Source organism: Zootoca vivipara, chromosome 8 (genome assembly GCF_963506605.1).
Source record: "Zootoca vivipara chromosome 8, rZooViv1.1, whole genome shotgun sequence".
Taxonomy (NCBI): Eukaryota; Metazoa; Chordata; class Lepidosauria; order Squamata; family Lacertidae; genus Zootoca; species Zootoca vivipara.
In genome coordinates this window covers 35,604,387-35,617,043 of record NC_083283.1, presented here as the reverse complement: position 1 = coordinate 35,617,043, position 12,657 = coordinate 35,604,387, and the positions used below count along the sequence as shown (strand labels likewise).

At 38.4% G+C, this 12,657-nt stretch overlaps 1 protein-coding gene across 6 annotated transcripts in view; it reads left to right on the top strand.

The window, feature by feature from the left end:
* Nucleotides 1-12,657, top strand: part of CHD7 (chromodomain helicase DNA binding protein 7) — a 143,756-nt gene that overhangs the window by 111,794 nt on the left and 19,305 nt on the right. For all 6 annotated transcript variants that reach the window (XM_035126213.2, XM_035126212.2, XM_035126209.2 and 3 more), the window contains exons 17-24: nt 3,385-3,595; nt 4,471-4,666; nt 4,867-5,034; nt 5,486-5,665; nt 7,239-7,349; nt 7,444-7,649; nt 8,148-8,347; nt 9,345-9,504. In XM_035126213.2, the coding sequence (XP_034982104.2) occupies nt 3,385-3,595; nt 4,471-4,666; nt 4,867-5,034; nt 5,486-5,665; nt 7,239-7,349; nt 7,444-7,649; nt 8,148-8,347; nt 9,345-9,504 (1,432 nt within the window). The remainder of the gene's footprint in view (nt 1-3,384; nt 3,596-4,470; nt 4,667-4,866; nt 5,035-5,485; nt 5,666-7,238; nt 7,350-7,443; nt 7,650-8,147; nt 8,348-9,344; nt 9,505-12,657) is intronic.

Genomic DNA, 12,657 nt, shown 5'->3' with positions numbered 1-12,657 from the left:
ACATGACCTGGAAGCTGTATGCCGGCTCCCTCGGCCAATAGAGTGAGATGAGCGCTGCAACCCCAGAGTCGGTCACGACTGGACCTAATGGTCAGGATTCCCTTTACCCTTTACCTATCCAGACATGTAGAAGCTGTTGTGTGTTTTAATCTGTTTTTAGTTGATTTCAGTTGTTTTCAAAAGTTTTAAATACTTGCTTTTACTGTTTTTAACTGGTCATTTTATTGTTTTTTATTCTTTTCATAAACTGCTTTGAGGTTTTATTACCATTAAGCAGTATATGACTGTTGTGCAATTAAATAAATAAATAAATAAATAAATAAATAAATAAATAAATAAAATGGCCTTGCTGCTTGGCTGGCTAGTAGCACCTTGTTTGAGTTATAAAATATTTGTATCCCTCCATAGGCTGCAGATACCTGCGGTATAATAGTTTTATAGTTACTGTATTGTACATTTAAAATGCTCTAAAACTCAATATTAAGGAATCTGGTTTGTTGGTTATTTAAATTGATTATCTCTGCTTTAAAAACCTTGTTGTTGAGGGACAAATTTCTTGGATGTGTTTTCTCTATCTAAACCTTCCCCCCAGTTACATTAAAACCTCAAAAGATTGGTTGTAATAGCACAAGCGGTACTAGGACTGTATGTGAGAGATCCAAATAGAAAATAGCAACAACATGTTGGCAGCTGATCTTCTAAAACTAGTCCTGCTGTCAGTGTGCTATGTCAGAAGATGCGCACATACACTTAAATGTGGCAAAATAAAAGACCATAGCAAAAATGTGCTATACCTTGCTATGTTCATGTTTGTACATGCTTTGTGCTAATGTTTTAGTATTGATTACTACTTAACAGATGTATATAAGATGCGAGTCCTCCAGTTCCCCTAGAGAAGAGGGAGTTTCAAACTTGTAACACATTCTTGCTTTCCATAAGTGTGTGTGTTCGTGTTTATCTTGTTGTTCGATAATTAACATATTTATATGCAGTTGCTTTGTTTTTTAAAGAAGCATGTTACTATCATAGCAAAGCTTTTCTGGTCCACTGTGTTTGCCACCCCTGCTATAAAAATTAATGGCTGGAAAATTGTCAGAGTTAAATATTGAGTCACAAGTGTTGCTCGATGTGAAGCTGACTTTTTACAAGGCAGTACTTTCTAGACATATGAGGACACCTGAACAATCAGAGGAAGATTTTGCTGTGTCTTTTTTATATGTTATAGATAATTATAGCTGAAGATACTTGGTTCCTTATTTCATCTTAGACTCTTAGCAAGTTGCTATAATTTGCGTATGCTTTTAACCAGTCCGACAGGCTAGAGCACAGGATAGTCATGGCAACCCTCTGGTGTGTATATGCTTCTGCAGATCTAGAGTGGTGAGTGGCTAGTATGTTGGAAGCCCAGGTTCAAATCCTTGCTCAACATTAAAGCCTCTGAGGAAAGGAAACCTGTAAATCCTAATTCCGGCATTACAGTTTGGGGCGTAAATAATTTCCTGCATTTTTACTGCAAGAGCCTCTGGCATGTCTTAAGTAGGAGTACCTGAAAGTAATCACTTTCTTTACTTATCTCCTCTCTACTGAAGTTGGCAAGACTGGTTGGCAAAGCATTCTCCATAACAATATTTTAGGAATTATGGAGACTAGTTCTTTCCCCCTTAGAGGCACAATATGGCCTAGCTGCCACCGTGCATCATAAACTTCAGTGTACTTTGTTGGTAGAAGGTGGTGGTACTACTCTGGCTTTAAAAAGGTATTGCTTTGTAACTACTTATGGAAAGGTTGCTTAGTGATAGAGCACCTATCATTCATGCAAAGCCCAGATTCAGTCTTTGGCATCTTCAAGTAGGGCTGGGAAAGTTCTTCTTTAAAAACCTGAGGAGTCACTGTCCGTCAGTGTTGAGCCAGATAGTCCAATGGTCTGACTTCATATAAGACTGTTTTCTGTTTCTGTGTACTGATCAGAAACTTCCTTAACACCACATGTGTGTTTTCATTGAAATAGAATACAGGCTGAGTGTGTGTTTTAATAGGAAGAAGCAACATCAGCACAACTGTCTACAGTGCTAATGAACATGAAACATGGGCAGGAAATAGTCAGAAAATGGGTTGTTAACTTTGTTACTTCATGGTTGATCCAACTGTCAGGCACTCCCTGCTGGAAAGATGATAATGCCTGTTTGGGTCAAAAGTGGACCCATGGCTATTGCACAATGCTGCCTCTTAAAGACTTGGCATTAACATTAGAATGCATCATATTTCTGGGGGTCTCCCCTGAAATTTTTAAGAAATGTCCCTTTGGAAGGGGCCATAAGTGTTTCTGTTGGGACCCCCCTAATGCCCGAGCACACCAAATTTATGTAGATGGCTTACTCACTTTGTAAGCTAACAAGTGTCCATTTTGCCTCACACCAATCTTTGCCTTGTAAAAATTCGGGACATTTAAATGAGAATGTGTTTATCATCAGAATACTGCTACCATAATGAACTACAGTGGAACCTCGGTTTATGAACACCTTGGTTTATGAATTTTCGGTTTATGAACACCGCGGACCCATCTGGAACGGATTAATTCATTTTCCATTACTTTCAATGGGAAAGTTCGCTTCAGTTTATGAACGCTTCAGTTTATGAACAGACTTCCGGAACCAATTACACCCATGCTTCAGTTTATGAACGCTTCAGTTTAAGTACTCCGCGGACCCGTCTGGAACGGATTAATCCACTTTCCATTACTTTCAATGGGAAAGTTCGCTTCAGTTTATGAACGCTTCAGTTTAAGTACTCCGCGGACTGTCTGGAACAGATTAATCCACTTTCCATTACTTTCAATGGTTTATGAACACCGCGGACCCATCTGGAACGGATTAATTCATTTTCCATTACTTTCAATGGGAAAGTTCGCTTCAGTTTATGAACGCTTCAGTTTATGAACAGACTTCCAGAACCAATTGTGTTCATAAACTGAGGTACCACTGTATTACTATTGCACTTTGACTGTTAATACTGATAGGTTTCTAAGACCCGTTTTGAAAAAGGATTGGCTTTGCCATTACGTCTTTCAACCTAGCTGTTAGATATTGTCTTTATATCCTTAATTTACTAATTAATTATTCAATCACTCCTTGCCCCCTAATTTGTTATGACTTCTGGCTTGGCACCTTTTTGTTGTTGTGAAACTTGTTTGCTGGAGGCTTTGGGGTTCATTGTTCATTTGTGCTTCCACATTTCCCATGCTATTTGTAGCTAAGCAAATGCAGCTATGTAAATATTTCTTCACTTATAAAATCCATAGACATTGTATAGGGAACTGGAAGCAAGCTCGTAGTTTTATTAATAAAACCTTTAGAGTATTCACATATTGCTGTCCAATCTCTGCAGGTGCTGAAGAGAAAATTTTGGAAGAGTTTAAAGAAACACACAATCCTGACTCTCCAGATTTTCAGCTCCAGGCAATGATCCAGGCTGCTGGCAAGCTAGTACTGATTGACAAGTTGCTGCCAAAACTGAAGGCTGGTGGCCACAGGGTGCTTATCTTTTCCCAGATGGTGCGTTGCTTGGACATACTGGAAGACTACCTCATTCAAAGACGGTGAGAGAAATATAATCCAATTCTAGGAAATAGCAGTTATTCAACGTGCTATCAAGTATTTAACCTGTATTTTGAAATCTGGAAACAATGAAACAGGCACTTAACATCATGAAATGGGAAAATGGATAAGTATAGCAACAATTGTTCTGTTGGTTGTAACCTTTCACTCACAATCATAACAGACCACCATTATATTCATGGTTAGGCTTGACAACACTTTTAGAATAACTAGTACACATTATGGATAGGATAAAAATGTATTCTCTACTAGAGTAAAGACATATTCTGTAGTAAATATTACTCACAATCTAATACACCAAGCTAATACAAAAATATTATTCTGCTGCCTCTTAATGTTGTTTGAAATATTAAAACAGAGCAAGAAATCAATAGCATGATTGTTTTCATAACAGTTATTTTGTTAACTTGCACTCGTAATACTTTCAGGAAAATGCAAGATTATTGTCAAGGTGATTTTGAAATCAAGTTTGAAAACAAGGGAAACATTTGCTAAAGGCAGAAAATGGGAGTGAATTCTATCTCCTCTTTATATTTGCTTCCCTTTACACTCTACCATTTGAGCCTGGGCTGGTTGGCATTCATCTGTCTCGGAAGACGGGAAGAGGGAGCCTTCAGGGGTGAGGTCAAACCATTGGCGGGTTACAGAGCCTGCTGTGACTGTAGAGACTGATATGAGAGAGACATGTTTTGTTGCAGCTGGGGCAGCAAAATTTAAAAGTTATGGGGTGAGCAGCACAACTATAAATATGAACTTGTTTAAGTAAATAATGTTGGTTTTTCCTAAATTCTTGGCATAGATACTCTCCTTATGTTTAGGTATTCTGCTTGTAATACAGTACTGCTCTTTTTCCCAGGTATCCATATGAGCGAATTGATGGAAGAGTAAGAGGCAACCTACGTCAAGCAGCTATTGACAGGTTTTCCAGACCTGATTCTGACAGATTTGTTTTTCTGTTGTGTACAAGAGCTGGGGGGTTGGGCATTAATCTTACTGCCGCTGATACCTGCATCATCTTTGATTCAGACTGGAACCCTCAAAATGATCTTCAGGTACTATTGAAATTGTCAACTGACAACCTTTTATCTTACTGCTGTCTAGAAAGGAGTAGTCTCTTGAGAAATATTATAAATTTGCAATATACACAAATAGTTTCTTTTAAGATTTTCTTTGAATTAAGAATTGTTCTAAGGCTTATACATGCTGCTTTTCTACAAACTGAAACATGGTAACAATTCTATATTTTTTCCAGGCTCAAGCTCGATGTCACAGGATAGGACAAAGCAAGTCAGTGAAAATCTACAGGTTGATAACAAGAAATTCTTATGAAAGAGAAATGTTTGACAAAGCAAGTTTGAAACTTGGTCTTGATAAGGCTGTGCTTCAGTCCATGAGCGGACGAGAGAACGCTACAAATGGGGTAAGAACAGTATTCATATATCCATTCAAAAGCCCCTTAAATTTGTTGTGTACTTTCTATATACCAGTATTCTAGTTTCATCGAAGAGCTTGACTTGCGCTTTGAGGTTTTTTCTTACAATCAAGCAGAATATAAATTTTATGAAATAAAAACACTTTGAGCCAAACTAGACATGATGTATTTTTACATTTAATGTACTTTTTTTTAAAAAATGTGAAAAGCATCCATTGGGAGGGCTGATTATTACTGGGGTTGTGGCAGGCAGAGCTTCAATATTTCCTCCTAAACTGTGTTCTAGTTTTGCCTCCCCATCCCAAAAGAAGACTGTTAGAAGTCTTTTCTTGAATTTAGTAAACATTTCTTAAATCAGTTTTTGTGTGCGGAGAAGGCTGATTGTAAACTGTTATACATAATTTTAACAAGAGCTATTTCTTTTGCACACATATTACAGGTACAGCAACTATCTAAAAAAGAGATAGAAGATCTTTTGAGGAAAGGCGCTTATGGTGCTCTAATGGATGAAGAGGATGAAGGTTCCAAATTCTGCGAGGAGGATATTGATCAGATTCTTTTGAGGCGAACACACACAATCACTATTGAGTCTGAGGGCAAAGGCTCTACATTTGCAAAGGTGAGCATTAACATTTAGGGTTTGTTTGTTTTTTGTACAAATGGAAATGTGCATTGAGTGATCTTTTGTCTCTTAGTGTGCCTCTTTATAGCTTAAGACCCTTATATCCCACAAGGCAAGCAGGACCTAAGGAGTCACTATGCCAAAATATATTCCAAAATTTGCCTCAGTCCTCCACAAATGCAGCCTTAAAATCACACTCTTTGTATGTCTCTGAGCCCAACAGAAGACAGTTTGGAAATTTCAAAAGAACTTAAAAAGGTCTTAAAAGACTAATTCTTCTCTTACTTTCTTTAAAAAAAATTATATACCACTTAAATGTAAAAATAAGTAAATTTCTAAGCAGTTTACAAATTTCTAAGCAGTTTAGATTTCAGATCAAAAGCTGACACAAATGGCCACAGAGAATATGTGTTTTGGTTATTGGAGTACTTAACCCCATTCTTCATGGCATATCACCAGTGAGCATTGAGGGCAGTTGCAGACAGGAGTGTAGTCTGTTGCATCTTAAAACTAGATAAAAAGTGGAGACGTGCCTAGAGCTTGCAGACCCTTATTGCAAAGTTCTTCGTACAGATAAGCAGTAGCAATTCATAGAGGCTTAAAATGTGTCTCCATCAATGGTTTATAGAGAAGGCTACAACCCTTTGGGAATATATGGCGTAAGATGCACATGTGTGTGCCCAGATAAGCATGCACATGCACATATCAAAGCAGTCATCCAACCTACTCTTCTTCAGTTTTTGCTGCTCTGCAAAAGATCTTTGAATGATCACTGAGAATAGAACAGGTCTTTTTTTTTTCCAAAGGGAATTTTACATTTTAAGAGAAAGCATGGACACCTACCCAACATTCAGAAACTTAGTTATTTACAGTCTCAAGCACCTGCAGGTGCTGCAGGTACCCCATCAGAGTACCTGACTTTGTTGTCAAAAAAGGGGCCCAACCATTGCTTAATTTATAACTTGATACCTGCAGGACCTAGCAGACTTTTATTCAAAATGCAGGCCTCATAGCTGCAACATCCAGTTGATTTTATTGCCCCGCCCCAACACACATTGAGCCTCACAGAGCTGTAGAGAAGTCAAAAGGTTGCTCACTGTTTTGTGATGTTTTGGTTGGTTCTAACACAGGTATTGCTCAAGTATGGATTTGGGGGGAAGTTTTTCCTTATAAAGGCAACTTGACTGCCTTTTTATAGGTATTTTACAATGGACCCTCCGAATATGAATTAAATTCATTCTGGGGATCAGTACTTAACCTGAAAAGTAACTGGAGGTGCTGCTTCTGTGCACATGTGCAGCGCGATAGAGCGCTTTTGCGCATGCGTGCAGCACGCAGAGTGCTTCTGCGCATGCACGCATGGCAAAACCCGGAAATATACACTTCCGGGTTTGCCGCATTTGCAACCCGAAAGTTACATATCCAGAGCGGTACATAACTCGAGGGTCCACTGTACTTACATTGTCATACCATAGATGTAAAAAAACACCAAGGTGAATAAATGCATATTTATTTATTTTTGTTACTATATATCTTTGAATATTGATTGGAGATAATTGTTGTATTTTAGGCTAGTTTTGTTGCATCTGGTAACAGAACAGACATTTCATTGGATGATCCTAACTTCTGGCAGAAGTGGGCAAAAAAAGCTGAGCTTGACATTGATGCCTTAAATGGAAGGGTGAGAGAATTAAACCATTAAATACCTTTAGATCACTATAATGTGGTGATTTTTTTTTAAACAAACAAACAAAACATCTCTTTTTTAATTATAGAACAACCTAGTTATTGATACACCAAGGGTAAGAAAGCAAACTAGACTATACAGTGCAGTCAAAGAAGATGAACTGATGGAATTTTCTGATCTGGAAAGTGATTCTGAAGAAAAACCCAGTATAAAACCCCGTAGACCACAGGACAAATCTCAGGGTTATGCACGAAGTGAATGCTTTAGGGTGGAAAAGAATCTGTTGGTTTATGGGTAAGTAAAACGAGCCTCAAATGACTTATTGCCATGAATTTAGCTAGACTGCCTTAATGAACTACCATTAAGGTGAGATTAAGAGCCTCTGTCTAAACTTTGCTCCTATAAAGTTGTATACAGTTATTACAAATAAAGGATTACAGGATCAAGCTCAAATTGATCCCCAAATCTCAAGACTGCAGAAACAGCTCTGGAATAGAATATCCTGAATAGATTTTCCGGCTCTGAGCCTATAAGGACTATTGGCATTAAACATGTGTATTTTATTATTTCCAGTATAGTTAAATTGTGGCTTTTATGAGCAGTGAACTTGCTGCCTGCTCAGTAAAATAAATATTCTTAAGTCCTTGGTGCTAGAAACTGGATTCCCTGATGTGACCTGCAAATTCAAAATGTATTTAATGCTAACACCAGAAGCCCCAGCCTAGCTGTCATTCGGGAGCTGATGTCAAAATGTGAAATCCAGTTCTAGATATGTATGCTTTCTATTTGTAGTTGGGGACGATGGACTGATATCCTCTCACATGGGCGCTATAAACGCCAACTAACAGAACAAGATGTGGAAACCATCTGCCGAACAATCCTTGTGTATTGTCTCAATCATTACAAAGGGGATGAAAACATCAAAAGTTTTGTCTGGGATCTAATCACTCCCACTGCAGATGGACAAACACGAGCCTTGGTTAACCATTCTGGTATGCTTCTGCACATTTCTCTTTTGTATCAAACCCTGTAGCATGCCTAGCACAGTGTTCTAAAGCTGGGATGGGGAACTTGTGGCTCCCTAGATGTTGGGCTCTAGCTCCCATCAGCCTCGGCCAGCATGGGATGCTGGAATCTGTAGTGCCATAACGACGTAATCACCATATTTGGTGCGGTGGCTTGGTGTTGACTTTTAGATGTTGTAACATTCATTCCAGGTAACCAACAGATCCATGCAGTCCTTTCTTATAATGCTTTTATTTTGGGGGGGGGGTAAACAATGGAATGTACAAAAGTATTTTTTTCAAAAAAAAATATCACAGTGCTCTTGAATTGGCACAAATTAAAACCAAATTTATGATGGTGGCATTTTTAAAAAAACCCTCCCCCCATTTTGAGAAGTTGCTGTGGATGAAATGGACCCTAGTTAGCTGATTTGGGTATTTAGCAGTTTCATTTCTGACTTATTTCAATAAGGATAAATTGGACTGCTAAGAACTTGGAAAGTTAAGCATATTTTTTTTGAAAGGGGGGAACCCTGAAAGGGCAGGGGTGATGGCTAATATCACAAGGCAACTGAATCGGTTTCAATTTTCTTTTCCTTTTCCTTTTTTTTTTAAAAAAAGGGTTTAACAAATATTAAAAACAGCTGCTGGGGTCAACTTTATAGCACAGCAGTATTGAAAATAAAAGCTGAGATTCTTAGGATGTTGAATTGTGCCACAAGTACTACATTCTATACTTTTCTTTGTTTCTGCCATATCTTCCTGCACCTGCAACCCTGATTGTAGTCTGCATGGACAGTAATGCAATAGTGATTGAGAATTAGCTTCCCACATGTCACTCTGTGTGCACTTTGCAGTTTGTCAGGAGTGAATGCTGAAAGAAGAGCTATATGAAAGTGATTTCACAGATGGGTGTCCCCCTTTGACATAGAATCAGTGCTAATGCTTTCTGTTGAAAAAAATCATGCATGTGTGTGTTTCTTAGGCTTGTCTGCTCCAGTGCCCAGGGGAAGAAAAGGTAAAAAAGTGAAAGCTCAGAGTACGCAACCTGTGCTACAGAACGCTGACTGGCTTGCAAGTTGTAACCCAGATGCCTTATTTCAGGAGGACAGCTATAAAAAACACCTCAAACATCACTGTAATAAGTAAGTTTTTAAATTTCCTTGCTTTTACCCAATGACCTAGACTTTGATGTTTTCTCACTATTTATATCTTAGTACCATGCAAAGACCCTATACTTTGCTGTGGCTATTGCATTTAATTTGTGATATATCACTAATCAGCTCCAAAGTTGACTTGACTGTTAACAAGCTTTCTCTGAGTGATTAATTTTAATCAAGTCTTCTAAGGATGCAGTTTTTATTTTATCACAAAGAAGTGTGGGTAACTGCCATGGCAAAAATGTTCCTTGCATCTGTTATCACCATCATGATAATCATTTATTGTCTGCACTTCACCCTGATGTGAATAAGATTGGTCCTAGAAAAAAAACAACACCCCAGGTGTCAAAAGCCAGGGTAAAGAGCCCAAATCAGCTTTATGAGCATGATTTCCCTACAAATTTATCTGTATAAATTGCTAGCTTTATTTAGCTTTCTTTGTTTTTCTAAATACTTGGTAAGATGCATTCACAAGTATACCAAATTGATTCATGGTATTCTTAAGAATGATACCGATAGTAAAAACTGGTGGCTGTAAATTCTTGGAGTGCTATAGCTTACTGCTATTCGTGTACCATGTGTATGACATTAATCCTATCATGCCACTCAAAGAAAGTATTAAGCGATGCAAAGTGTCCTATGGGTGTTTTGGGGAGAGAACAGATATAGGTTGTAATCTTACTTGGAAATGAGCGTCATTGAAATCAATAGAACTTTAAAGTAAATATGAGTGGGATCAGGCTGAGACTTTTATAAGGATTTGTTGTCTTGAGCAAAGAAAACATTTCACTTAACAACCTGATGATGAGTTCATAAAAAACCCACTGTATACAATTTAAGCAACTTGAATAAAATCCACTTGTAGCGTTCAGTGCCTGTTCAAATGTGTGTTTCTTGTAGTGTAGACTTGGTGTCCTGCCCTCTTTTTTTTAAAAAAAATCTTTATTATTTTAATATTTTAAAAAACACCGACATACAAAATACAAAAATACAAACACTCGCACAAAAATTGCGAACAGAAAAGAAAAAGAAATAAAAATAAAACTATAGACCAAACAGAAACTATATTCCATAAAATAAAATCAGTTCTTCCAATTATTCTCCCTGTAATTTATACTATTCTTATTTTATCGCACATTTATGAATACTATATCTACATATCATTTTGTTCCTTACATTGTATATCAGGTTCAGCCTAAGTCTGCTGTTAGGTGTCCTGCCCTCTTGTTGCATTACAGTATATGAAGATCTAAACCAGGGGTCAGCAAACTTTTTCAGCAGGGGGCCGGTCCACCATCCCTCGGACCTTGTGGGGGGCTGGACTATATTTTGAAAATAATAATAATGAACGAATTCCTATGCCCCACAAATAACTCAGAGATGCATCTTAAATAAAAGGACACATTCTACTCATGTAAAAACATGCTGGTTCCCGGACCGTCCACGGGCCGGATTGAGAAGGCGATTGGGCCACATCCGGCCCCCGGGCCTTAGTTTGGGGACCCTGATCTAAACTACAGATTAAAATCATTCCAATCTCCCCTTTTGTAAATATTATTTCTGTAAGTGTAAAACAATGTAGTTTAGAGTTATGCAGGAAACTGTCAGAGCATCTTCTTTGCCTACTTACTATTTGCGTCTTACACTAAGAATGGTTAATTGCCATACAGAAGCAAATTAAATCCTGGAAGGGGGAAATGGAGGGTGGAGGAGGGAAAATAGCTATCCCTTTTCTAGAGTCGCTTTAATTGGTGAATAAAGAGTCTACAAATCTTAATGAAAAAGTTTGTGCTTTTATCTGCATGCTATATTTCCACAATATTAACGTGTAGTACATTCAACTGCTTAAAAATGCTGCTACTGCTCCTTAAAGTGTCTAGGTGCTGTATATAAATTATTTAGGGCAATTTCTGAAGAGGTACAGCTGATAGATGCATGCCTTGGACTTGCTTGTGTTCCTTGAACATCTCCTTCCTTATCTCCATCAGACCCCCCCCCCCCAAAAAAAAAATGTATGGCAAAAGATTTCTGAAATTGAGCAGAGTTATAAAAGCAGTTTGTGATATGGCATGAAGGTTTGGCATTAAAGAAAAACAAGTCAGAAATTCCACTGGGTGAGCAGAAGCCCTCGGGCATGTCTAATGTTGCTCTTTGTATCCCAGTCATTGTGCATATTATTTATTGGGTGCCCTACTGAATAACAGATGTGGTAGTTTTTCTATATCACATCTGTAGACATTGCAAACTTGTCTTTGGATAGATGTACATTCAACCTGGTGACATGACCCTAGGTGAACTGCATCTTTTCAGCACAGAAGTAACTAATTAAGAAGTTTCTGTAGAAGTAAAGAAACTAGAAGTATAAGAAATTGTGGCAATGCTTTGTGTCCAGATACTATAATGTATGAAGCAGAACTTAACACAGCTTGCTGCTTTCAGATCCAGAAGCCCCTCAGGGTCATGGACATTTCTGCACTTTTTACAAACCCAAGAAGATAAAAGTGTGGTGGTACTCATTTTTCTGTACCATGAGTATTAATATTGTTATAAATCTATTGTAACTTGTTAGAGCTTATCAAAATTCCACAGTAGCTTGAGCAGGCCCATTCTGTGAGTAGTTGTATTTTTATCTGTGCTAAATCAGGAATGGCCATATCCTTCGGCCTGGGGTACAAGCTTTCCCTAGCCAATCTGCTCAGGGACCATCACCCACTCCTGTAATCCTTCCCCATTGGTACACTGGCTAAGGATAACCCAAGCATCTGGTTTGGGGACTGAATTGGACTTGGTCACCCTTTATCAGGAAAAGGACAGAGGAAATGTGGCCCTGTTGCTTCTGCTAGAGATCTCAGTGGCCTTTTGATACTATTGACCTTGGTGTCATACTGGACTGGCTTGGTAGGTTGCAGGTTTAAGGCCCTGTATGGACCGGTTTCTATCTATAGGGAGAGTTCCAGAGAGTGAATTTAGATGACTGCACCCCTGACCCCTGGCAGCGGTACTGTGGGGTGCTACAGGTAATGTATTGTCCCCAGTGCTGTTTAACATCTATATGAAGCTGCTGACAAGCAGCCAGAATGCTGAAAACACCCAGCTCTGTTTCTGTGTTATGCCTAAATAAGGTGTGGGTGGACATGC